This window comes from Amblyomma americanum, chromosome 1 (genome assembly GCF_052857255.1).
Source record: "Amblyomma americanum isolate KBUSLIRL-KWMA chromosome 1, ASM5285725v1, whole genome shotgun sequence".
In the NCBI taxonomy this organism is placed as follows: Eukaryota; Metazoa; Arthropoda; class Arachnida; order Ixodida; family Ixodidae; genus Amblyomma; species Amblyomma americanum.
The window spans coordinates 212739298-212766876 of NC_135497.1; the positions used below are offsets into that span (position 1 = coordinate 212739298).

General features: G+C 49.3%; 1 protein-coding gene across 3 annotated transcripts in view; it reads right to left on the reverse strand.

Annotated features, from left to right (window-relative positions):
• stumps (DBB domain-containing protein stumps) overlaps nt 1-27579 on the reverse strand; it is a 117262-nt gene that overhangs the window by 89469 nt on the left and 214 nt on the right. The window contains exon 1 of one of the 3 annotated variants that reach the window (XM_077648430.1): nt 19207-19312. The exons of 1 other annotated variant lie outside the window; for it this stretch is intronic. Coding sequence is in view for 1 of the 2 variants with exons in the window: in XM_077648428.1 (XP_077504554.1) it covers nt 12026-12458 (433 nt within the window). In the remaining variant the exon portion in view is untranslated. Of the gene's footprint in view, nt 1-12025; nt 12610-19206; nt 19313-27579 lie in introns of those variants that run through there. One more of the 3 variants, XM_077648428.1, reaches the window with a different exon arrangement.

Below are 27579 nucleotides of genomic sequence, written 5' to 3' on the forward strand. Positions count from 1 at the left end.
TTTCTACAGGGTGTTTACGCTAACCTGTGCACATGCCAAAGCGGTCTACAAAGTTTCTATTAGTGCAGGCTTGTAGGCAGTGGTTTGGTCGGGTCACCATATCTTTTAATGCGTCCAATTCGCTAATTAAAATAAAATAGCAAAATTTTTATCCGTGTCTTTCGCACGAAATTTTCAGCGAAAAATTGCGGAGGAAGCTTAGAAATGCCAATTTTAGTTCTCCCCTGAAGGGTACCTCAGCGTAGTTCTTTTTTTTTTTTTAGAGCTGAAAATGAAGCCCCAGATTTGAAAAATGTTGCGTGATTATGCGCTTCCGCATTGCAATATCAGCTCCTTCAAAAGGGTCCCTACTAAAGGAACACGGTTACGCAAAGCCGCCCTGATGAATGAACAGGTCACCGATCGAAGCGGTTCGTATAATGGACAGGGTGAAAATGCACGTAGCACATTGGGACCCATCTATTTTTGTCCCGTTAACATGGACAGCGATGAGGACAAAATACCGAGTGCTTGTGTTAGATACCTCACACCTTCTATTTTGAGTGCAGAACACCAGCGAAAGGCAGTGCGAAAGTGCAAATGCCGGATTGCTGGCTTTTGCTGGCATTGCTGGCTTCTAGCTTGCGCTGAAACAGTGAATGTGCGCGCGTTGCTCTGACCATGTGCGCTTCACTCTCTGGCGCCGCTGAACAGCGACCATCCTTTCAATGGAGACATTTACAGCGCTGTGAGCCCCTCTCCGTCATCCCTCCAAGCACTCTCATACCCTCCCGTAAAAATAAACACACACACACACACACACACACACACACACACACACACACACACACACACACACACACACACACACACACACACACACACACACACACACACACACACACACACACACACACACACACACACACACACACACACACACACACACACACACACACACACACACACACACACACACGCACGCACACACACACACACACACACACACACACACACACGCACGCACGCACACACACACACACACACACACACACCACTATATATATATATATATATATATATATATATATATATATATATATATATATATATATATATATATATATATATATATATATATATATATATATATATCGTTCGCCCAACCCCAGTGGTTGCACCCTTGTGCCCTCCAAGCGGAACATCTTTTCGCCACGTATCAACAGCAGTTATGCCATATTCTCGATTGCTCACGCCGTGAAAAAATTAATTTTCCTACAGGTATGGGCGCGGCACCGGCCGTCTTTACGAGGGTGTAGCGGACGACGCGCGAGATGTGTAGAAAATCGCGACTGCAGCGCCGTCTAGTTCCAGCGACGTCCGCGATAGGCACGCCAGCAAGCGGAGCTGAAACTGTCTAAGAACGTTGATCGCGGGTTCGACTCCGATGGAAGTGAAATGGAGTAATTTAGATCAAGGCAAAATGTAAAAATTGGCTGTGGTTCAACCCGACTGAATCTAGTTTATAGAGCGGAAGCTCGATTGAGCATTGTCAGACACGGTCTGCCGGGGCGTAACTTTATTGCACATCAATGACTTGACTTGGTTTTTGCTTGAACTTGTGGAAGCTTCGCGCTTTTTGTTACCTTATCAGATGAAGGGCGGGTCACGTGGTCGAGCGCAGCTGCAAGGTGAGCGTTGAAGCACCTTGTTCAACGCAGTTGCAAAGGCCAGCGAACGCCGTCGGCTCCGCGTGCCACAGCTGCGCCGAGGCGCGGCGAGTCACATGGTGTGACGTCGCAGCCACATCCTCACTCCGCCGCTTGAAGGTGATTATTCGGAGCGACATGACCTTGATGTTTTGCATGGGAGGAATAGAGCTCCCGCTCTAAAATATCGCTGGCGGTTTAGCGTGGCTAAGCACGAAATATTGTGCGAAAGCACGATTTTTTGCTGGTGGACACACCCACCGCGGAGGCTCAGTGGTTAGGGCGCTCGACTATTGATCCGGAGTTCCCGGGTTCGAACCCGACCGCGGCGGCTGCATTTTTATGGAGGAAATACGCTAAGGCGCCCGGGTGCTGTGCGATGTCAGTGCACGTTAAAGATCCCCAGGTGGTCGAAATTATTCCGGAGCCCTCCACTACGGACCTATTTGTTCCTCTCTTCTTTCACTCCCTCCGTTATCCCTTCCCTTAAGGCGCGGTTCAGGTGTCCAACGATATATGAGACAGGTACTGCGCCATTTCCTTTCCTCAAAAAACCAATTATTATTATTGCCGGTGGACACCACCGCCACGTACCTGAAAGCACGACTGAGGTGTCCACTGACGCAGGGAGCCAGTTATGCGCACTTCCCTTCCTCATAATCAACGGAGTCTAAACATTCCGCTGGTTTTGAGAAAAGGAAAGGCGCGTAACTGCCTAAATTTGTAGGTGGACGCCACCGCCTCCTCGCAGCGCGACTGAGGGGTCCACTGACGCAGGGAGCCAGTTACACTTGCTACTCAGAGGCTTCACACACGCACACAAACATGCATCGCTGAAACCCGGGAGGCCCCGCCGCGGTGGCTCAGTGGTTAGGGCGCTCGACTACTGATCCGGAGTTCCCGGGTTCGAACCCGACCGCGGCGGCTGCGTTTTTATGGAGGAAAAACGCTAAGGCGCCCGTGTGCTGTGCGATGTCAGTGCACGTTAAAGATCCCCAGGTGGTCGAAATTATTCCGGAGCCCTCCACTACGGACCTATTTGTTCCTCTCTTCTTTCACTCCCTCCTTTATCCCTTCCCTTAAGGCGCGGTTCAGGTGTCCAACGATATATGAGACAGATACTGCGCCATTTCCTTTCCACCAAAAACCAATTATTATTATTAACCCGGGAGTGCGTCTAGATGTGCTTTCGCACTAAAACGTGCCGCGAACTGAAATTTAAACCCAAGTTAAAGAACACCACGTGGTTGAAATAAATTCGTATTCCTCCAGCACGATGTGCCCCAGAGCCTACAGTTCTGATTTGGGATATAAAAATCCGGTGATCAAAAATCAATCAATCCTTTCCACGGCATACAATCGAGCCACATCTCAAACGTACCACGTGTGGCTCTTGACCATGTTGGATTCGCCTGCAAAAATCATGCTGTTCTTATGCGAGAGGAATGTCTAATTTCCAAAGTGTTCTTGGCGAAAAACTTTTGGTTTCTTGAGCACACTTTAAAGACAAGGGTTGGCCGGGAAACACGGCGTTGAAAGCAGTTACTGAAGGAAGGTTTCTGTCGCACGACTAGAATTATTGTTTTTTCTTGAGTTTATAAAAATATGGGCAAGTATGCGTGGGATCATAGCGATCACCGTCAAAATTTTCTATTTTATTATTTATTTTCGTATCGCCGAAAGCTAATTTGAGGGACTGACCTGCAAAAAAATGCTGTTATTTTACTAAAGTTCTGAACTATTTCCTGGGGCTTGTAGAGGTAAACAGATCAGACTGCTCCAAAGCAGAGTTCGTCAGTATGTGTATCTCCTTCCTTGTAAACGTGGTGATGTTGCACTTAAGCTGCAGTTTGAGCCGAGTCTAACTTGCCCAAGAGTTGGCCTTACCAAGAAAACTCATTTATAAACACGTTATAAGATTATAAATATGCGAAAAACGTCGCTGCTACCCGTGTTCGACTGCCAGTTGCGCAGACTGGTGGCCTAAATAAAAATACAAAACAGCCCCCATTTCTTAGCCGCGTTTACGAACGTCGAACACCCGAATATTGATCGCAGTATTTTTTCAAGAAAAAAAAGATATTTTTGGGGAAGAGCAGCCGCTATGCAGTCCATTGTTCTGTACATCCACTTCGCACCATAATAAGCCGGCGCGATGAAACTTCAGTGCGTGGGCGAATGCAATACCGCGGGAAAGCTCCCGGCTTGCCCGACATAACAGTGAAATTTTTTAGCTTCGGCTGCTCCCCGAAAAAACCGACCGTGATGCATACTTTGCCCAGTCGAGCGCCCCCTTCCGAGTAGCACCATCCGTACTGCATTCTCACGATGTCGTCATCGTCCAGGATGCTCCTCAGTCTTATCAGTGCGCGAACACTCAAGCCGCTATGCAACCTGTTGTCGCAAAATTCCCTTCCTAGAAAAGATGCGCTGGCGAAATTTCCGTTACATATTTCGCTGTGATTTCCGACTTCCTACAACGCCACACATATGCTGGTTCGGTTTTTCCTGCACTTCTACGCTAGTTTTTTTTTTTTTCTACACTCCAAACGCCTTGGAGTGGGTGTCAAGAAATAAACAAACAAGCAAGAAAGCTTTTTCGCTTTAAGTTTCATAGCCTTGGTTTTAAATAACTAATAACGCAATAACTAATTTTCCTACTTTTGCACCAAACCGCTGCACATTCTGTGTTGTGAACTACAGATTTGAATTTATATTTTTCAAATGCATTGTTTGTACTGTTTTATGCTTTTGTTGTCTTAGTGTATTAAAAAATGAATTGTTACGTGCTGTTACGTGCTACAAGGCCCACTCCTGCCCAAGGCCTCGCATTTAGGCCGGCAGTACTTGATAAATAAATAAAATAAATAAATAAATAAATAAATAAATAAATAAATAAAACGTACTCCTGATTGTTCTAGCTTACCACGAACGATAGCGCTTCACTTTTGTTCTCGCAGTGTGTAGTTTTTTTTTTTAAAATTACCCCTCTTGCATGTGCTGCGTGGGTCACATTGAATATACAGCCATCATCATCACCAGCCTGACTACACGCAAGAAAGGAAAAAGGCCTCTCTCATACTTCCTCAATTAACCCTTTCCCTTTGCGAGCGGTGGGCACCGTATCCCCGCAAACTTCCTAATCTCCTCCGCCCACCTAACCTTCTGCCGTCCCCTGCTAAGCCTACTTTCTCTTGGAATCCACTCCGCTACCCTTAAGGACCAGCGGTTATCTTGCCTTCGCATTACATGCCCTGCCCAAGCCCATTTCTTCCACTTGGTTTTGACTAGGATGTCACTAACCCGCGTTTGTTCCCTGACCCACTTTGCCCTCTTCCGGTGCCTTAACGTTACACCTACCATTTTCCTTTCCATATCTCGCTGCGTTGTCCTCAATTTAAGCTCAACCCTTGTCATTCCACTTTTCTGCCCCACAGGAGAGTACCTGTAAGATACAGCTGTTATATATTTTTTTTCTTGAGGGATATTGAGAAATAGCTATTCATGATCACAGAGTACCTGCCTAATGGGCTCCACCTCAATCTTATTAATCTAGTTATTTCACTATCGTGGTCCGGATCTCCGGTAACTACCTGCCTTCAGTAGACGTGTTCTCGTACCACTTCCAAAGCTTCGCCTACCAATCGTAAACTACTGTTCCCTTCCGAGACCGCTCAACATTACTTTAGTCTTCTGCACATTAATCTTTAGACCCACCGTTCTGTCTTCCTGTCCTTGATCATACTTTGAATTCAGTGGCTTAACAAGGCAATGTCATCAGAGAAACGCACATTACTAAGGCATTCCCCATTAACTCGTATCCCCAACAGTTCCCAATCCAGGTCTCTGAATACCTCCAGCAGGCAGGCGCTTAATAGAATTGGAGAGATCTTCCATTTCCTGAGAGAGCTTGCCGGCATCGTAGCAACCATCCTACCGCCTACTTCTAATGCGCACTCCTTAATGATAGTTGCGATATTATGATTCACAGCTTGAACACCGAGGTCGTCGTTCTCGATTAAAGCCGAATATCTGTTCTGCAGCGATATCCTGAATTCCTATATTTTCCCTCTTACCGCTAACCTGTTGATGGGCTTCTTCTGCCTCACTAGTTTCTTTCGTTCCCGCTTCGCATCTAGGCTAATTCGAACCATTGCCTTCTTGTAGTCCCGCAAGCGCACCTTTCCGAGGACCTCTACATCCTGCACGATGCCAGGGTGAGCGCACATTATGAAATATATTTCATCTGCAGCTTCACCACTGGGGCTCTTCCATGTCCACTACCTGTTCTCTAGTTTGCGGAAGAAGGCATTCATGACCCATAAATTATTACAATCTGCGAATCCCCTATGCCATAGTCACCTACAGCCTAGTCTCCAGCCTTCTTCTAGCCTACTTTGGCACTGAAGTTGCCATTAGTACAGCATACTGTTTTTACTTTGCTCATTGACGATTCCACGTTTTCTTATAGAAGCTTTCGATGATCTGCTCATTAAGGCTGGATGCAGGCGTGTAGGCCTGCACCACCTCCACGTTTTATCTCTTATTAAGTTTAATTACGATAACTGCCACCCTTTCGTCAAGGCTATAAAATTCCTGTATGCTATCAGCTGTATCCTTATTGATGAGGAATCCCGCACCTAATTCTCGTCTGTCCGCTAATCCACGATAGCACAGTGCGTGTTCGCCTTTAAGCACTGTGTACGCCTCACCTGTTCTAACCTCACCAAGCACCATGACATCCCTTTTAACAGCCGCAGTTAATACCCGCCATTTCATAGCTGCATATGCAGTAGACTGGTGATAATTCAAACTCGCATAATTTGTTTGTACTTTCGGTTAATTGAAAGAAAAAAGAACTTTTGGTTGGCCGGCTATGTTTTGAATGTAGTTTAAAGCCGCTTGATTCGCACTGCGGCTTCGCTTAATTCAAACCTTCTGCCTTGCTTCAACGCTCCCGGCGCGCTGAAGAGCGGCGGCTGAGGTCGGCTACGTCAGGTTAGCGGCGTTGCGTGAGCTGAAGATATATCCGTCGCGCCTCGAGACGGCAAGCGATCGTCCCTCCTCAGGTATGAATTGCGTGCAGCATGGTCGCCCACAGAATCTGTAACGTGCGCGCAACGGCAAGCGTGACAAGAGGAGGGTTCCCGTCGCTGCGCTGTTTCGTTGTTCGCAGTTGTTCGCAGTTTGTGCAGTGAAGACTCCACACATGGACGTCGCCACTTGTGAGAGGCTGCACTGCTGCCACAGCGCACTGTCAAAAATGCCGCGCAAGGCTTGACAATTTTGCAGCAGTGTTGCTTCCACACTCCCGACAGTGTGCAGGAAATAAAGCAATGGACGGAACCGTAAATCTTATCGGTGCCGTGCAGTTTTCACTGAGGAGCGGACGACATTGCCCATTTTGTCACTAATTAAATAACTATAATGCGAAACTATTTTTGGCACTGTTTACATACCTATACATACTTCGACTTCCCGATAATTCTGAAGGTTTTTAGGTTCTTTAAGTCCCTTAAAGTCCCAATGAACGTGGTTCAACGCTATTGGGAAACCAGCGCATTACTGGTACCTTTTTTTTTCAGCTACACCACCCCGTGGAGACTTCTGGGGGAATAAACAAATCAGTGCCTTCCAACAATATTTTATGTTATACTAATGCTTATAGAAAAAGTTCAAAAATTATCTTTGTATGTACAGGTCTCCATAAAGCAAATCATATTCAGTGTTGGATCGTATTAAAGAGGACTTCTGATAACAAAAAAAAATCTCACAGTGCGACTAAGAGTCTGTAACGCATATGTTTTAGTGTATTGGCTGTGGTGGGGTAGCAAATAATTTTTAGTGTTGTGGCTAAAGTACCTTCACTTCGATGATCATCACGTCTCGCCTTGTGTATACCGTGCTCATTGCGCACAGTCTGGTCGACTTTCTTATGATAGATACGCTGCCGCAGTCGTCCGCAGCAGCGTCCTTGCGCGCTGAAAAGTTGGCCGACCGAGCCACAGCTGCCGGCGCTCCCTTCAGAATGTAAACATGCCGTGCAATTACTGCAGCGCATCGCATCTTGGCGCCATGCCAAGGTGTTGCAGCGGACGGCGCCGACGTAAGAAGAACTGCGGAACTGAAAGCGTTATTCCATTTGAAGAGGCGATTTACTGATGACGGAGAGAACACAAGCACACGGGGCTGCTAAGGCAGGTCGAGCGGAAACCGCCCACGGCGCGGGCAGCGCGAGACTAGTGTGTGGGCGACTAAGCGATGGCGAAGAAGCACTGCTGGCGCTTCGTCTTCATCGTCTTCCTTACAAAGCGCGCAGCGGACGCCGCCGATGTCGGCGCGAAATTGAGGAATGAGCTAACGCACTTAAGAACAAATTGGAGGGGGCACTTGAGTGCCGCTTTAAGGACATGACGCGATAGCGTTATTGAGTTAATGTCCGTATGTGCGGAAATTGTGATTCTTTACTTTATACTCATAAGTCCATGGGAGCCTCATACCATTCCTGGCGCAGTGGTGCAGCGGTTAAGCGATGCGCCGCTGCCCTGCGATGGAAGGTGCTGCCACTTGTGAGACTCAGGTTGCTCTCCCCGAGCAACCTCTCGCGACCAATCATTAATTAAACTTCAACCTGCCACGGTGGGCTGTTTGCTCAAAATCCGGTGGGCAGGTTGTGATGACGTCACGAGGTCACGTGACCTGTAGGTGGCCCACCTGTCCCCTATAGGTTGTTCCTCTGAAGATATCTCGTGGATTTTTCGCTACGGCCAACGACGTCGACGTCTACGCCGACGACGCCGGCTTTTCTGCGACACGGGTCCCTTAACGCTGTCACGTTAAAATCTCTGGTTCCTTCAAGTTAGAATTAACAAGCGTATACTGTAAGTATAACAACAGCAGCAATTTGGGGTAGAATGATAACCGTTAGTATCACGAGAGTTGCTAGCATTCCTTCCTACGGTCTTGGACCGAAGTTAAAACATCAGAGAGGCCTGATTGAAGTTGTAGGGCGCACAGACTGCCGCCACACTGGCTACAAATTATACAACCTTTATATACGCGTCACACTTTGACAAATTGCATTGCCTTCCTATAAGTATTATTTTACAGGTTCGAAGATTTTCAGTGCGAGAGCACTAAAAAGGCGTAGCCTGACAGGGGCTCCTGCCCTATCGAGAAGTAACGGCAGACAGGGTGCAATTTCACACAAAACTTGCAAGCATATACCATACATCTTGTACAGACAGCGGGCTATTCTGAATAACCCTCAATGACGAATCGCTTATTATCACCGTTAGTTTCTGTTAATGATCGTTCTTTTCTCTCCTGAAAAATTTAATAACGAGCAACTATAGAGACATAGATCGTGAGGACAGTCACATTTTGTCGGCAGTTCGCGAGGTAATTAATACCTTTGCGATTATTACTTCTGCTGCCTCGGGACCGCACCTGCGCAAAACTCGTCAGACGCTTAGTCCACCAAATTTCGCTTTTGCGCAGATGCTGAACAAGGTGCTTTGATTAAGCAGTCGGTTTTGGAAGAATTGGATAAATCGGTTAGCAGAGCCGACATTGTCATCCACTTCGGTGCAGGGAACAACGATTTAAACGGCCTTATTGCTTTATATTTGTAAGAATTTATTCAAAAGAAAGTCACGGCGACAACAATAGTGCTTTCGTTAGGGCTAAGTAATTCGTTGAGGAGGGCGTTGCGTATTAGAAAAGTTGCCGCGAAATCCTCACTGGCTCCAATGTAATATGTACATTTAATTCAAATAACGAGTATTGTGGGTAAAACGGTATTTTATAGCTGAAAGCGATAATACAAGAGCAGACTGTTTTTTCATCTAGAAGTTATAGAGCGTGTGCGTTGAACAGCGACGGAAAATGCTGCCACATGCAATTCTTTCGCAACTAAAACAGCGAAGCGAATCGGAGAGTCCGTCCTTGATTCCTCTGACAGACGGCATTGCCGCGCTTATTTATGTCTGTTTTCTTTCTCGCAGACGGTGGGTAAACAGCTATCATGCAGACCCGTCGCGTAGCGGTGCATCTCACGCCGATCATTAGCATTCGGCATGCAGCGCTTCTCTTCGATATCTGCACCACAGCGTGTGGCACACTCAATTGCGCAATTTCCGCATCATACCGAGCGAGTGTGTTCAGTCTCACTTCCGCCAGCGGGCGTGGCACTTGCGAAGCAAGAAAATGCGCACAAACTCTGACCAGTCCTATGTTTCGAAGTGCGCCCAGTACGTTTCAACGCAACAGTGTTAAGGGCACAGTGTCGCAGAAAAGCTTGCGTCGTTGTCGGCCGTGAGCGAAAAATCCCGATGGAAGCAAAGAATCAATACAATTGGGCTGAAAAGAAAATTGAGTTAATTTCAGACCCGGCGCGCTGTTGCTCAGTGGTTAGGGCGCTCGGCTACTGATCCGGAGTTCCCGGGTTCGAACCCGACCGCGGCGGCTGCGTTTTCATGGCGGCAAAACGCTAAGGCGCCCGTGTGCTGTGCGATGTCAGTGCGCGTTAAAGATCCCCAGGTGGTCGGAATTATTCCGGAGCCCTCCAACTACAACACCTCTTCTTCCCTTCTTTCACTTCCTCCTTTATCCCTTCCCTTACGGCACGGTTCAGGTGTCCAACGATATACGAGACAGATACTGCGCCGTTTACTTTCCCCCAAAACAAATTATTATTATTATTATTATTATTATTATTAATTTCGGCTTGGGTTGCTGTTGTACTGTATGTTGTTACAAACCTTGAAGTACGCAACAAAAAAAGCGTGCGTTCGTCCAGCACTATCCTGCGTCAAACTTGTTCACAGAATGAGGGCTCTTCGGCCGGCAGGTCACGAAGAAGTATCATAAAGCTGAAGTTGGCACATCATGGGAAGGCTTCACAGGCCTTCGAAGGGAAACGAAGAGCACCGCGAAGATGGTTTATGGGGGATTTAACGTCCCAAAGCGACTCAGGCTATGAGGGACGCCGTAGTGAAGGGCTCCGGATAATTTCGACCACCTGTGGTTCTTTAACGTGCACTGACATCGCACAGCACACGGGCCTCTAGCATATCGCCTCCATCGAAATTCGACCGGGATCGAACCCGCGTCTTTGGGGCCGGCAGCCGAGCGCCATAACCACCGCGGCGGCTGCACAGCGAAGAGTCTGAAGATTCAAAAGCGTGGTTAACTTCGCAAGGCCAAGTCGAAGTACGGAGAGCGACATGCTGTGTGGAAACAGGTGTTTAATACTGCATATAGAAAGAAGGGACTCTTCCGTGTTGCAATTTGCAGAACAGTGAGGGCTCACTAAGACACAAACGAGCGCATTTCCACTTTTGTGTGTTTGAGCATGACCTCGCTATACGAATGCTTTCCCGTTGCGGTGTTCCAGTGCCCCCAAACTTCCCAGTCTCATCTTCCCATCTGACCTTGCCGCTTCACCACCCCCCTTCCCCCTCCTACGCTTGCGCACTTTTTTTATTATTACACTCTATTAATACCGGGGGACCATCGGCTGTGCCCAAACTCATCTCCTCCTCTTGATGTTAGCTAGGATATGCCCAATATTGTAACCAAATTCACCTCCGCTCATTTTCCTTCGCATAGCTCGGTGCACTGTTCTCAGTCCCAATCAAAGCCTTTTCTTCATCCTCCTCGTTTGGGCCCCATAGGTGGGGGCTGACAGGATACCGCAGTTGTTACAGAGGCGGATTTGTGGGAGGGGGGCGTCCAAGAATGAGCGATAAATCCGCCCCTGAGTTGTCACATATACTCATAACCATCAGGGCGACCTCCTTTCATATGTACTACCGGCCCTGTTTCCCAGAAGAGGCAGAACGACAGTACTGGTAAAAATTCACTGATATAGCGTTGATCTTTTTCAAGATGACAAATATAAAGCTTCAAAAGTTGCACAAGCACGAAGTATATAACAGCCCCACAACACTCCTGACTAAACCAGCGCCGAATAGAAGGCAATACACTATCAAAAGGAGATAACTCAATTCTCATTTCGCTCAATTTCCGGAACGGATCTCTTCTATCTCTCCTGCCACGCAATGGTTATCGCTCCAGAGTCGCTATCGTCATAATTAAGCCAGTCACAGCGGCGAACGATAAGAAGACGTTAAACGAAACAGAACAAACGAGAGGTACCGCTGCGTTATAATATCCTTCAGAAGAACAAAAACTGATGTCGCACTCGCGCGGCGAGTTATTCCTTGATCCAGTGACAGGCAAAAAGCTTCCAAGATGAAAGGGCGCGCGCTTACTCGAGCAGAATGCGAGAAAGCAAACAAGCCCGAGCGACGCGTTTTTTGGCGCCTACTCACCGTGGGCCGTGCACGAGGTGCACGCCGTTCCCAGCGCTGTCTGTGCAACGTGACTGGCGGAGCAGCGCTGAAGGCCTGCCACGGGCTCGGCGATGACAGCTCGCCTTGGGCGCTGAAGTTCGCCTGTCAGCGCTGACGGCAGCGGCCTCGACGCAGCGGCAGCACCAGCGCCCCAAGAGCCGGCGGCGACAGAACTTTGCCCCCGACCGGGCGAAGACAGATCCGCCGACGGCGAACCTTGGCCGGGCTTGGCGCACACGTCGTCGGGACGGGCGTAGCAGTCCAGACAGGGCGGCAGAAAGAGGAGCGACCGCGCGCGCTGCCTCAGCTCGCGACATCGATCGGAGAGCTGAGCAAGCCCGGCCGCGATGCCCGCCGGATGCATCGGATCGCTGCTACGCCCGCCGGATCGGACCGCGTCTGCTGTCGTCATCCCGAGGCCTCTCGGGATGCGGCGCGGGAAAAGCCCTGCGTGACTCAGCCGACGCCTTTGGAGATGCGCTCCCCCGACTCCTCCGCTGTTTCTCAGGCGCCTCGGAGTCTGGCACCGAGGAGAGGACTCGGCCCGCGCTGCCGGCGGCTGTCGCCCGGAATGCCGATCAGGCAGCGCTTCCGGCGAGTCCAATTATGGGGACAATGCTATCGTTAAGCAACGCCGATAAGCGGCAGCGTTTATGCTCGGCTACGTGTCATGTTGCACCTGCACTTCGTAGCTGGTGATGCGAGATTGCTCGACCCTTTGTATTTTACGTGTTCTGTTTTTTTTTCCTCTTCAAATTCATTGCTCGGCTTCTTGAATGGTGCGAAAAGTCACCTGCTCAGGAAGTTGCTTGCCGAGGTTATGAGAAGGCAGCGACGTAGAATGGAGAGCCCTTTAATGAGCAGACATAATCGCTCTGCGCGTCGGAGTCATCCCCATCCTCTTCGAGAAGCAACCTGTTTTGCTGAGGCAGCGGGACCGCGGCGTCACTGAATAGCGGTTTTGCTTATTATCCAGCTTTTTCTGGTGTATTGAAAACTGAACCACAAGGCACCTCGAGGGATGTTCAACATTCGAAACCCTATATAGTGAAAAATCATCATGCAGCCTAGCTTTTCATCACGTTGTGCTCTATGAGCGTGGCAGTTTGGACTGTGATCGCCTTGTTAAAAGAGTTTTCCAGCGAATACCTGGAAGAGTTACAGCTTTTGATTATTTTCATGCAGTAAGTATATCGCCGTGAGTAGAGTAATCCACTCAGAAAAGGTCACAAATTTATCCCGCTTTACAGCGGCGCCCTTGCAATACACATAAACAGGCAAAAAAATACAAACATTGATACATCATTTTGGATTTGTATTGCCCAACGCTTTAGTTTCAATATTAAACAGCCACATTACATAATGCATGACGCGCGCACGCGCGTAGCTTTCGTAATGCCTGCTCGTATTTCCCAGAGACGTATACATGAATCCTAAAAGCCGTTCCTTCTTGCTGTTTGTTTACTTCGACCGCACGTTCTTCCTCCGTTCACCTCCTCCCCCCCCCCCCCCCCCTTCCCTCCTGTACGCGTAAACAAGCCGCGGCATATGCTCTAGGGTGGGGCGTTTTGCGGTTTCGTTCGGTACCGCGACTCGATCCACTGATGGTCAATACCACCAGTTTGATTAAGACGGTTTTGCAGCGGCTATGCGCAGTATGCATTCTCGCGGCCCGACTAAGAGCCGCCAACTCCAAGCTCGGAACAGTACCAACTTTTGCTCATCGCTGCCAGAGTTTCGAACCAAGTGGCTCCGTATAGTACGTCTCGGAGAAAAAAAAGACCCTGTAAACACTGACATTTTAATCAAAACGCGGAGCACCACTGACCAGAACGTGTCAGCTAGTTCTTATCACCATCTTCGCCCGGCTCTCCATCCAGTCTCCGAGACCTCTGGGGTCCGTTAAATAGCTGGGCAATAGAAGCAAAAACAATGATCCAACGTCGGTGACACATCCGCATGTGTCCTAAACCAAGAATGCCGCTGTGTAGCGAGCACGTGTACTTTGCGGACATTTTTCGCATCTTCGTTGGCGCCTCCGGACGGGGGCGCCATAAAGGTTAGCAACCTCGCGCGCACTAAATTGGGCGCAGCGGCCTTTGCGCTCTTCTCTTCAATTTGTCCTAATGACATCTCAAGTGGGGGCGGGACGTCTGCAGTCCCACAATCACCGTCCATTTTTTGCGGCTGGCACCGGTCATGCAGCGTGTCCTCAGCTAGGATTATGAAGGAGCCTAAAAATGCTGCTAGTTGCGAAGACGGAAACAAAAACACGACGGACAGCGACCCGCTGTAGACTCGTGCGAAAGCGGATATACACGCGCGAACGAAGACAGACGACCGACCGAACGAACAAGTAAAGCTAAACTACTCGATCCAGCCCCGACAAAGGCTTTCTTGCGGAACGTTCACATATACAAACGTACTGTGCCCCGCGTCTGCCTTGTTTTACAACCCAAAAACAAGCAGTCGCTGCGCTCTAAAAGATAGCAAGATGCAAGCATGCTTCTTCTTGCCTGCGCTCGTATGGCTCCCTCCTTTCTCTGAGAGACCCACTGTCCTCCTTACAGAAAGAAAGCAACTTTCCTAACCTTGCCGCATCAACAGCGCACAAGATGCACGAGATCGTGAGGTAGCCAGAGAGCGTACATGGGCGCGTTTTTCATTCCGGACTAGGTAATATCTGCGGTAAACAACTAGAGGGACATCGACTGTACCACGGCCGGTCCCAGAAGAAAAGCGCGCGCTCCCCTCGAGACCGGCCGCCGTGACTGTACACGCATTTTTTAAGGCACACATAATATTGCTATTTACTTACTTTCCTTATTATTATTTATTTTTCATTAGTGCTCGCGGTTTGTTGCACAATGTGAAGCGCGAGTAGTTGAGTTCGCCGACAATGAACTAGGCGCCCCAGGCGTTGATTGATAACATTGTTCGTCGGTGCAATACGCGTCAGTGAACGTATGTCATCAGTAAATGAAGTGTTGCGGCGCCACAGGGACACCACTCAAGAAGAAAAGCAAAAGAAAAAAAAAGCGGAAACCGGTACGCGGTGATCGTTTATTAAAATTTTCACGCGCGATCGCAATATGTTCGCACTGTGCCGACTGGGCACGTTCTCGGCGTTTGAAGCGCTGCGACTTGTCGGTCGAAACGAGATCTTCCATTTACTTTCTTATCAGCGCTGCACGCGCTGAAAATTCATTCACGTGGAATGAAACGGAGACGAACTCTGACGATCGGAAGCCTCGATCGGCGAACGCCAATGAGGACCGATTGCGAGATCCGTCGATCAGCGGTTTCGCCAACATCAGCGCGACAAACGCCGGTCTCGTTTCACTTCCTGAGCCAGCGTCGCCTCTCTTCGTACGCGTAACGTTTTCCGGTTTTGCGAAACACGTAACTGGTGACTTGGTCCGCCACCTGTGCGCAGGCGCGACCGACTGGGGGTTGGGCACCGCACTACGTGTGGGCCGCTCGCTGCTGCTCTGTGAACTCCGCTCCGGAGCGTCGCGCGTTCAGGTCACGGTCTCCGCGCACGTGGGCGCCGACATCGGAAGAAGCGGCGGCGACCTTGCTCTCCCCTCCCTCGCGCCGTTGTTGTTTCCACCAGATGCGCGCACGCGATATCAGTCTAGTCGAAGGACGAGGGGGAGCGCAACCTCTTCACGGAAACCTCGCAAATACGGTGTGGGGTTTTTTTGCCCTCCCACCCATGTTCATGTTTTCCACACTTTTCCACAGAAAAGCAGGAGAAAAAAAGAAGCGAAAACGGGGTAAATGAACTGTAGGTTTTAACCTGAGCGCAGCCCCTTGGTCGTAGGCGGCTGCAGCGTGTTAGTCAGCTAGGCGCGGTTTCATCCGTTCTTTTTAAAATGTTGTCGGCCATTGCTAAAGTTTTGTGCAGTAACTTCGAACATTTTAGTGAAATTCAGAAAATGGAAAAAGTACTCTGGAAAGCTTAAAAGAAGGAAATAAATGTGACACGCTGTCACCTCAAGCCTTAATATCTTGCCGACAGTAGAGAAAAAAGGCCTAAAGACAGTCGGGAAAGTAAACGAGCGCTCCATGAAATGCCTTCAAGAATGTCAAATGATTACAGAAATAATACGATTACTACATTTTGTTCCCTCGATGGTAGCCTCGGTTTTCTGCGTTTGACAAAGGCAAAAATTGCGGCAGCGTACTGAGATTTCCAGAGTACGTTTCTTTAACCAGAAAAATTACCCACGCTGCTGAACTAAACGGTGACGCAGAAGAAACGGTAGCGGAATGTTGCTCACCGTGGCCTGGCACTATACGTCTTCCGTGAGTACTTGTCGAAACGGCTGAGAGATTCCGACAGCTGTATGCATTGTTTGCAAGATTTCTTGTGCAACATGAAGAAACCGCATACGCTGGAACAAACCGGCACGAATGAGCACAGTGCATTCCAGCTGTCCGCTCAGGTTATGTCCGCTACTTCCTGAAATGCGGAGCGTCGAGTTTTTTTCGTGTTTGGATGCCGAGTAAACTCGATCGCGTCCAGAAAAGGTTGTGATATTCTTGAGCCGCAGATCTTGAACGCATGCATTTTTAATTTCGGCCTGCTTCCTAGTTTCAATCGTCATTACAAGATTACATGAGTGGGAAGAATTTAGCTACAGGTATTTCGAACTTCATGAACCTGCAAAAGAGGCGTATACTGGCAGTTTGTGAGCAGTTTAGAAGGAACATACCAGAAAATTTGTCGGAAACTGTAAAGAGACGCGATGCACTGCCTCCAGCAGTGTATTATACCTTGTCTGGATTCCTACATCTTTTTCCGCCCACCAACGTTTTTGTTCATTTTCTTGAGATTACACGAAAGCCTTACTAACGAAGTGGAACAGACATCCATAACTGGCGGAGGAAGATGGGTGACCTGAAATCCGGTTTTACAAATCTACAGATTTTACAAACAAATTCCAATTCTTCGAAAGTTAGCCGCTGAGCTAGGTGATTTATCACATTGAACTTGCAAACTAAGGTTAACCACTGAACCCATATTTAATGCAGCTTACCCGAGATAGCATAAGAGAAAAACCGATCGCAGCCACATCCCACTTTGGTACGATATAATCTATAGAACGTTCGCAGAAGGGGTCAAAATCCCTGGCAGCTGTTTTGTCTGTCAGGGGCTCTGACTGATGGAACGCTCACAATCAATGTCACGGAGGCTGTAGAGATATTGGCACAAGTGTGAAAAGGATCCGAACAATTAGTAGCTACGAAATGTTATAAGTATGCCAAGTTCTGAGCGTCCCATGAGGAAGCTACGCCCGGTTTGGTTAGCCTCGAGCAGCGCATCAAAAGGGCCGCTACCACGCCCTGAGAACGTTTTCGCGAGCTTTACTCCATCCCGCCATGAAGATCGGTGACTAAGTAAGCCGCCGCATACGCAGATGCGACAGAGCTAGCTTTGAGCTCTCTTTCTTGCTCTCAACGTCGTGGGCGGCGTCGACACCTTGGGGGCAATCTTCTGGGTTTCACGAAACAGCGGAGTTGGCTCTGACTGTTCTTGCGGCTAACCAGAACTGTCTCGCGTCTCCGGTAGTAAACAGCCCGCGACGCAAAACAACCTACTCATCCTCCGACTCAAGACGTTGTCGTGTTTCCGGATTTCAGGAGAGTTATAGACAGTTCCTTCCGACTTGGCAAAATCGGGTTCCAGCAGTATTACCTTCTGGTTTGTGAAACGCCTAGAATGTAAACAGCTGCTGGTAACATTGCATATACAGTCAATAATTCACGCCAAAAGTGCACAGGCATGTGGTAACAGAGCATAGGAAAACATGACGTCACTGTGCATATTGTCTTTACAGGTTTTGTGAGAGAAGCCTGTGAATGAAGCATGAAGACAATGAAGGAATGAATCGGTTTGTCCCTGTGCGGCCGAAGCTTCCGCCTGGACTCGTGTACGTAGCTTAAGTCGCACAAGGCTGAAAAAAAAAAAAAGTTGAAGTTCTGATCTCTGACTGCACTAAGCGGAGCGCCAAGACAATAACCAAATGCAATTAACACACTGTGGTCATGAAAAAAGAAAGCAAGAAACGATGATACGAAAAAGAAATAAAAACAAAAACGAGAGGAAGTCAGATTCTTCGCCGTAATTAGCGACAGAACTGAAGTCAAGCCTTGTATACGGACTTGAAATGTAACCGGCCATCCAGCGTGAAACGCGGTCGTTGTTGTTATTATTATTTCTTTTTTTTTTCGTTCTCGACATTCGGTTTGTTCCAAGTCGCCCAACCGAGTCTCCCGGTGCACCACTACACGCATCGCCACGCACCGCGACATACCGTCGCATTCGGTACGCTTCGGAATGGGAGAGCCGCATGGCGTAGGAGTGCGCGGGCGGCACGAAGACGTAACCGTTAACGGAGAGGCAGTTGGAATGGGAGCCGAGGCCGACCAGTGCGCCCACCACCCCTGAGGCGGAGATGTCCCGCGTACCTCCCTAAGCAGAACCACGAGGCCCACTCGCAGCTGCGGGGACCACGCCGGTCCGAACGCGTCGAGAGTCTTTGCCGGCTGGGCGCGGACGCCCGAACACAGATGCGGACGTCGAGAAGACCAGCGGAGTCATCGCTTGGAAGAAAGGGAGTGAGGCCCTGGCTGTGTACACTCGCTGCGGGCGAAACTGGTTCCATCCCTCTATCGCACCAAGAAACACCCCCCAGGAAACGCAGAAAAGATGGCACATGTGGCTACACTCGATAAAAGCCCAGACGGGAGGCTGCGGAAGAGCGATGCCCCGCTAAGATAACCTCGTTGCCAGAGTAGTTCAGAATGGATTGCGGTGCGCTATTTTGGGAGGAGAGGTTTTCGATGAAAACGCAGCTATGCGCAGAGGAAAAACCAGCGAAGTTGGTGTCGCTCGACGGACCGTGCAGCTTGCTGCTCCGGTACCGGCACCACTCGTCACGCAAAGATTTTTGCGGCGTGCGAGGCGGATACGGTAAGATACGATTCGATGCCGAAGGACCACGTGACATGTGATCAGCGGTTCGCAATAACCGCGCGTAAACGCCATTCGATTAAGCTGCTTCACATCAGCACGCCCGGAAAGAAAGCTCTCGCACAGGGGCTTGTTCGGCTCGGGTCTTCAAAAATATTCGCTAAAACAATAATCTCACCTTTGGATCCCAGCGTGACTTAGACACACCCGTGAAAACAACGTTGTGGATAAAAAAAAAACGGGTGACTTTCGCGGTTAAAAACCACCCGGCAACGAACACTCGCACCGGACGTGCACAGCGATAGCACATTTCGAGGAGCGGTATAGTCGGACGTTATCAGATCGATTTATCTGTTGTTCAGCAGGAAGCGACGCTGTACATGGTTTCTCTCTTGCCATATACTGAATGCACAGCCTGCGAACGCAACGCGTTATCGAAGTTCAGCAGGAAATTGAGAGGCCGACAGTGTGATTAAGGGTCATGTGAATCAGAGGCGAAGTGACATCAACCGGTGAAGTCGACAACTACATTTGCTTGCTTAGCATCTAGGGCGAACAAGTGAGGACTGGCAGGCGGTGCTGTCCAGCTCACATTCGGAGGACCAGCATTTGCTGGTGAACCGGGAAAAAGTGGCGGCTTTAAAAGCCGATGGACTCCTGGAATGAGGGTCGCCCCAAACATTCTATGCATCAAACGTTGTTCTCTCTCGCTCTCTGCGAAGCAATGTTTTGCTGGCCGAAAGAAAAAAAAGGACCATCTGTTCTCCTTTCGCACTTCCAGCCTATCGTTAAATGCAAATATGTGTTTTGTATAAACAAAAAACAAAATGATTCCGGGCAGGCCGTATTGTAATAGCCAGTATTGACCGGTATATGAACGGCAATGACAGTGGCTTGACTGATAAAAACAAGCAAGAAGCTCAATTGATCACGTTTCAGCCCCCCCCCCCCCCCCACACACACACATACACACACACTTTTTTTTTAGTGCGGTGGCATTACTATTTGTTGTTGTTGTCAGTGGCTATTTATTAATAAAATAACAATGGAAGGAAAAGATGTTGCTAGCCGCGGCATCTGCCATCGAAACCTGAAGCACCTGAGCTGCGACTGGAAGGAATAAAAGGACAGAGAGAGGGAAAGAAGGGGGGGGGAGCGATAGCAAGAAAGGATAGGGGTATGTGGTAATATACACTATGTACAAATACAGAATATGAAAATAAATGCGGGATGCTGCGCTGCGCATGATAGGAGTACTCGGTGCGCATTACTAGGAGCATTTTCCGATTCCGGGCATAGATGCGTACGTTCCTGAAGCCTGCTTTGTGGCAGGCTGCCCCCTGGGCTGTCGGCAACCTGCCAGGTGTGTACACCTTGCCTTGGTGAGGGGTACTGCTGGGTGAAGGCCTTCAAGGTAGATGACTTCATGGTAAAAACATTTAGGACAAATGACTTCAGCGGAAAGATCTTGATGGTAAAGGTATTTAGGTCAAATGCTGCCTTTAGTACGTAAGGACCTTAAGTGCCCCCCGTAACTAGCGCTACTGCACGATATTCCACGCTTAGCTGGCTAAACCGTCTGCTATTTTTTTTTTCTTAAGCGAAGGTGAGGTTTTAGCTGGGGGGCGCACTACAAATAAACGCGGAAAGCTGAAACAAAAGATATAGTTCCATTCCTTTTACGCGGCTTATTGCTCGCTATCTATAAATAAAAAATTTCTTAATAACTTTCTCAGGGCAGCTGAGCCGTTAGGTCTATGATTATGTGCTTGGAAGAGAGAGAGAGATAAAACATTTATTATTTCAATGAAGTGTTCTACGAGTCAGGTAGGCGGACTCCTCAGTTCAGGACTCCGGTGGCTTGGGCGGATGCCTGGACCAGTCTGATGATGCGACACCGGTCCTCCAGACCATTGCTGGTCAGGGCTGCCTCCCACTGCTCGTATGATGTCTGTAATGTTTTTAGATGAGGTGTTTTTCGGGGACAATTCCAGGAAATTTGAAACAGCGTAGGCTTATCTCCGCACCATGGACAGAAGGGGCGGTATTTGGAAGGGTGAATGAAGCTGTACAAGTACAAGTTAGGGAAGGTATTCGTTTGTATTCGCCTCCAAAATGTGGCTTGGAAGACGAAATAAGTAGCAACTACAAAAAAAGTGTTGTTCGCCGAAGGAAATGAGCTGCAGAAGAAATGGCTCGGGCAAAGTTAAATAAAATGAGACGCACCTGTTCACTTCAGAAGGGCGGCCACTTGGGCCGATTCGCACACTGTTGCACATGAAGGAATTGCGCGACAAAAAAAAAAGGACATTGTGTGTCCTTTAAATGTCCTTTTTTATCGCCCCATTCCTTCCTGTGATATCTGTTCACGCCTAGTGGAAACTGGGTTCAAGCTATCCACTCCATCGCGCGTACATTACAGCTTGGAGGCTGCTCTGACAGGAGCTATGTTTCAGCGAGAAGGCGCGCGAAACAAAAAGGAAGGAGAAGAGGATAAACAGGAGAGTGAGACCACCAACTAACAAATACGACCTGAACAACAATAAACCGCCCCGAACAACAAAAAAAAAAAAAACCGCCGCGGTGGCTCAGTGGTTAGGGCGCTCGACTACTGATCCGGAGTTCCCGGGTTCGAACCCGACCGCGGCGGCTGCGTTTTTATGGAGGAAAAACGCTAAGGCGCCCGTGTGCTGTGCGATGTCAGTGCACGTTAAAGATCCCCAGGTGGTCGAAATTATTCCGGAGCCCTCCACTACGGCACCTCTTCTTCCTTTCTCCTTTCACTCCCTCCTCTATCCCTTCCCTTGCGGTGCGGTTCAGGTGTCCAACGATATATGAGACAGATACTGCGCCATTTCCTTTCCCCCCAAAACAATTATTATTATTATTATTAAAACAAAAAACCGAAGGCCTACACACAGCGTTGCGTCCCAAGAGTAAGGATACAACGTGGGTTTCCTTTTCCAAGCCAGGCACAGCCCATCTCGTCAGAAACGGCGCAGTACAATTGCATGAAGGGAAAGTAGGTTGCACACTGCGCTGGTAGGTAGCCGAGTGCAGGCTGTGGTTGCCTTGAGGCGCGGTGTCCCTTTCGAGAGGTAATTGCTAGTCTGGTTTCTTTTCCCTCTTCTCAGTCGCAGAGGGAGAGCAAAAAAAAAAAGGATAAGCTGTAAGCGCTATGCCATACTGGCGTCAAGTGCGCAATGAAAAGCGCTAAAGAACAAGCCGCCGGCATTCAATGCGCGGACAGCGCATATTACGTCACTTCACGAAACTCCAGAATCCGCGGCGCGTTTCTCGTGTTACGAGAAAAACTTAAATGACAGCTGACGACGGCAGCGCACAGTTGAAGTCCTGGCTCACTGCTCCACGGCAGAATTGTATAAAGGGGACCATCCGGGTTCGCAATAAAAGAAGCTGCGAGGAGTCTTTTGTCTTGTGAATGATGTATGGAGCCCACTGTAACGATACCGAAATGAGTTTGTTCAACTTATGCGCAATTGTTTTAATTTTCCACCCATTTCAATCACGACATGTCGAGTTTGCGCCTTTTTTGCATTGTCCTCGATTTTCATCTGTGGTGCAAACTGCGCGCTGACCGTATTCAGGCTTATAAGGCAGATACTAACGCACCAAGAACCATAATAAGTCACTTTTTCGGCCAAAACCTCTGTTATCCTTGTTATCCAGGCACCCAGGGTAGCTTCACAGATGCCTCACTTCTGCCGTCGAACTTCCGGGCCCTGCGTGCGCATGCGCTCTCCTTCGGACAGATAACTTTCGCACGACAACGAGTTGGGCGAGCGCGCGGAGTTGCATCGTGCAGAGCGTCGACAGCGCAACAAAGGCCGTGCGCAGTGAGCGTAAACAATACAGGCGCTTGTCTTGCCTTTCGTTAGGTGGACGCCTTTCGCTGCACGCTTCCTCTTTCGGACGTAACACCGAGCAGACACACGCGAGCCATTTCCGACGTATTCTCTTCGTTGACCGACGTGCCCGAATGAAAGCGTAGGACTTTTTGCCCTCGCCCCAGCCAGCACTCGGAATCCCGCAATATGGCTGCTCCAGTGACGCGGCGCCGGAATAGGCGCCATACGTCTTCGGCCGGCCGGAATTAGACGCGATGGGAAAACTCGGCGACGCGAAGAGGAGGTTGCGTTAAGAACGGCCGACGGAGGCGAGGAGAAGTCAACGAGGAACGAATGTCCCGGATGGGAACGAGGCGGTAGCTATCGCCCTCTGTGCTTTTCTTTTTTTCATTTTTCGCCTTGCCTCGAGTTCCCCCCCGAGGCTTGTTAGTCAGAGGAAAACAGCGCCTTTCTCTTCCTCTCCGTATACGCAGTGCATAACTCCACTCATATGCAGTCGACTCGAGTGATCGGTGCCAGCCATTCAGGATGCAGCAACATGGATTTCAGCAACATGGGTCAAATTTTTTGGAGATGATGACTTTTGTTGTTCGTACGGCGCAACACAGCGAGTTGCACGAGACGCTTGAAAGGTTAAAATATAACTAGGGGTTGGACTTCTTGGCTTTTAACTTTCTAAAAATTCGGCCGACTCTTTTCGGCGTTAATTTCAGACCATAGTTTTCGTTTTTTTTTCGGCCCAGATTATTTTTTGCGGACGAATTACCGTGTTTTTTTTTTTCAGCGATAAAATGTGGTACGCTGGTCAGTCAAAGTCACATAGAATTTCTACTGACCTTTCGGTCAGCCCGATCATTCTATTTACCAGTGCTTAGAGCAAAAATGGCCTTACTGAGAGTTTTGTTTGTAGGAAGAATTGCCATAGGCATTAAAAAAGGAGTCGGCGGAATCGTAAGAAAAAAAAAACGGAAGAGGAAGTTGGCTTGTAAAAACAAGGTTGTCATGCTAATGCTGCATTTCTGAACTGGGTGGATGTCGGGCGAGAGCGACGGAGCTGCCGCTTAACCGTCAGGATAGCCAGACCATGAAACTTTTTCGGGGCGCCTGAGCATGCTTCGCGTCAGTGTCCTTGCGTGCAGTGGAAGAGACTACTTACGTATAAACAACAGCCCTAAGTGGGTGGTGTCAGTTAACAAGGACCACGTACAGCGCAGTTTATTCACAACTCATTTACAAATCAACCAAGGCGGTCACTATCATGCAAAACGATCAGGAACGCTAGGACCGAGCTCGCTCCTCACGAAACCCAGTCAGCCTGACCGACCTAACAAGCGCAAAGCGTAGCGGTTCCTCGTTCTTTGGACCGGCGCCAGCACCAAGCTTGGCCCTGTCCACTCTCTGTCACTCCACCAAGAGCAGAGTCGAGTCTCCCCTTTTGGCGCCAAAAAGTCACCTTATTAGTAGCACGCCAGTGCCCACGAGGTTGTCCATTCGCCAGCAGCGCGTGCATTCCACGAAGCCGCTTACGCACAGTTAGAGCACAAACCGCACACTCAAAAGGACAGCGGCAACCGAACGCCGCGGTGGCTCAGTGGTTAGGGCGCTCGACTACTGATCCGGAGTTCCCGGGTTCGAACCCGACCGCGGCGGCTGCGTTTTTATGCAGGAAAAACGCTAAGGCGCCCGTGTGCTGTGCGATGTCAGTGCACGTTAAAGATCCCCAGGTGGTCGAAATTATTCCGGAGCCCTCCACTACGGCACCTCTCTCATCCTTTCTTCTTTCACTCCCTCCTTTATCCCTTCCCTTACGGCGCGGTTCAGGTGTCCAACGATATATGAGACAGATACTGCGCCATTTCCTTTCCCCCAAAAAACCAATTATTATTAACCGAACGGGACTGCGCGCATCGCTGTCCGCGCTCGCTTCTTTGCTGTCCGTCTCTAGAACATCTGGTCCTCGTCACGCAGCGTTCTGCTCAAGTGCCACATTTCACGCCCCTCTTCCAAGGCGACCTTCCAAGGCCCTGGCTCTTCGAAGTCAGCTAATCGCCCGTACTGCAGTTTACAGCGTTTGTTTTCAAAGAAACCCATTCGAACGGCGCCGTGTGGGAAGAGGGGCTGCGCGACCAGCCCTAACAAAAATTGGAGGGACAACTAAGCTTCGCCTTGAGGGTATGACGCGATAGCGTTTAAGGGTTAATGTCCATAAATGCGGAATTGGTCATTCTCTACCTTAAATTCACAGATCCCTGGCAGTCCTCACACCCCTCCTGGCGCAGTGGTGCAGCGGTTAAGCGATGCGCCACAGGCCTAGGATGGCAGGTACGCGCTCCAAGCGGTGGGCCTGGTGAAACCCAGGTTGCGCTTCCCTAGCGACCAATCCTTAATATAAATGCTACCTGCCCAAGTGGGCAGTTTGTTCACTATCCGGTGAGGAGGTTCTGATGACGCCACAAGGTCACGTGGCCTAGGTGGCCCACCCGCCTCCTATAGGTTGCTCTGTGGGAACCACCTGCCAGGGGGACATGCTCGCGATTCTTCGTTCACAACGCCGACGTCGACACCGTACTTTCTGAAGAACGGAGTCTATGAGGCTATCGCGTTAAAATAATTAAATAACTGATCTAACCGCGTCCGGGTGTTTGCTGCTTTATAACGGCCTTTGAATTTTACTCCTGGAGCCTGCCGGTTTGCAGAAGCGTGTAAAGCAGCGGAGTAATACATCAAAATGAACAGCGCTAATTAATCTGCTAATTTTCCCCTTGCCTGATAGTAATTCCCTTTGATTGTCACCTGTGACCTGTAATTGCTGCGTGTATATTAAAAAACACTGACCTTTTTCGGTTAAAACCGAAATTTGAAAACTGAATTCGGCGTACTTTTATCGTCTTTTTTCCGGTTTAAACCGAAAAGTGCGATCCCTAAATGTAGTGTCCCGCCAGACGCAAAAGGGGCTGTCGACTGCGGGGGCAGAATATGGAGGCACTTACACCGAGACGCAAGGCGCATGCATTCCCCGGCGTATGATGCATGTACAAGCAACCGTTACCGTGGAAGCAGCTCAAGTGAGAACAGCCGTTGCACGATCTTTCTGCGGCAAGAGCAACTGATGAACTAAGGTTTAGTTGCCCAGCGATGCCGGCCCAACGTGTGATACATCAAACTGCATCGACCAAGTCTGTACGGCGGTAGTTCGGCGTGTTAGCCTAACCGAGAGGAAGGTGAGGCTAGGCTGGTTTGGGACCCATCTGCTGCATGGACTCAGCTCGAGCCGGGAGGAGCTACAAGCTTCCCGAGCTTATCACCCGACGGCAGCGCTTGGTTAAGTTGTACACAAGAGTGCAGTAGTGCACCCAAGCTTGCGATAACTGCCTCGACATCAACCAAGGAACTCGACATTTATGAACCGGGGACCAGCCCCCTACCACTGTTCAAGTCACTAGCAGGGAAAGCAAAGAGTCCCACTTTGTTTTTCTCGGACGTTTAGTATCCAAGCTCGCCACATTATTTTAGACATTTTTCGGGAGTGCGTCTGAGAGGAAGGTCAGGTAGATGGCGCTAACACAACGACGCGATGGACCAGCGGCTGTGGCGTTCTGCTGCAGAGAGCGCGAGTTTTGACTCCCGCTAGCGCAGACAGTGCTTCGAAGGAGGCGAACTGCGAAAACGCATGTGTACAGACTGATGTTTCGACGAAAGTCTCATCGAATGAATCTGCAATATTCCCTCAACGTCCTTCGTACCCCGCATTAAATTAATTTGGCAATGATGGGAAGAATTTACGGTGAAAAGCGACCTAATGAACTAAGAAGAAATGCTGTCTTACATGTTGAGACAAGTACCACGCGGCTCTTTTGGCTGTCACAGGATGGAAGACCGAGGGACGTAATTGCTCTTTTACACATGATTCACTCCACTCTCTGCATACGAAAAAATCTGACGGTAGCTTGGTCTAGTAGCAAACAATGGTCTGAGAAAATAAAAAAACCGAAAAAAAAGACGGATCTCTCTTCAACCTGTTATTGGAGTAATTCACCCCGTTCCATGAAACCCACTCCCGCTTTAGCAATGCATAGCCGGCCAAAAGAAACAGCTGCAACGCAGAAGGTCCTTTGTCATGGACTGCAGCATTCGCAGAATTAAATTAGCACTGGAAATTTTTCACTTGGTATTTTTCGCTCAACCACAATGGGTGCGCTGAATTCCGCGGCTGGATACCTCTTCTTTCATTAGGAGCGCGCTCCACACTGGTCTGGCTAACGGAACACGGAAATGAGTTTCATAATTAAGCGCAATCACGAAGATCGCCCGGACGGGTGGCTCACTCATTATTTTGGCCTCGATTATTTACTCTTCTCGAGACAGCCAACACGATAAGAACGTTGCCGTTCAATTAACGGAGACGCTGCACAGGGCCATGCACACTAATGCCGCTGACACGCTAAGCCAGCTATCGCCATCGCTTCCTTCTCGCTACCAAAACGCACATGCGCGCGGTCGCATCGCACGCGAAGCTAGCGCGGCCCGGCGCACCGAGAGAACGGCGCCGGGCTGTCCAGGGGGCGCGCGGTCGAAAGCGGCGTGTCAGCGCGCGGGCCGCTTCTCCCAGGGGGGCTACTGGCTGTGAACTAACGGTGCGGCTGAAGCGCGCGGTAGAGAAAAGCACGTGTCGTGTGCCCACT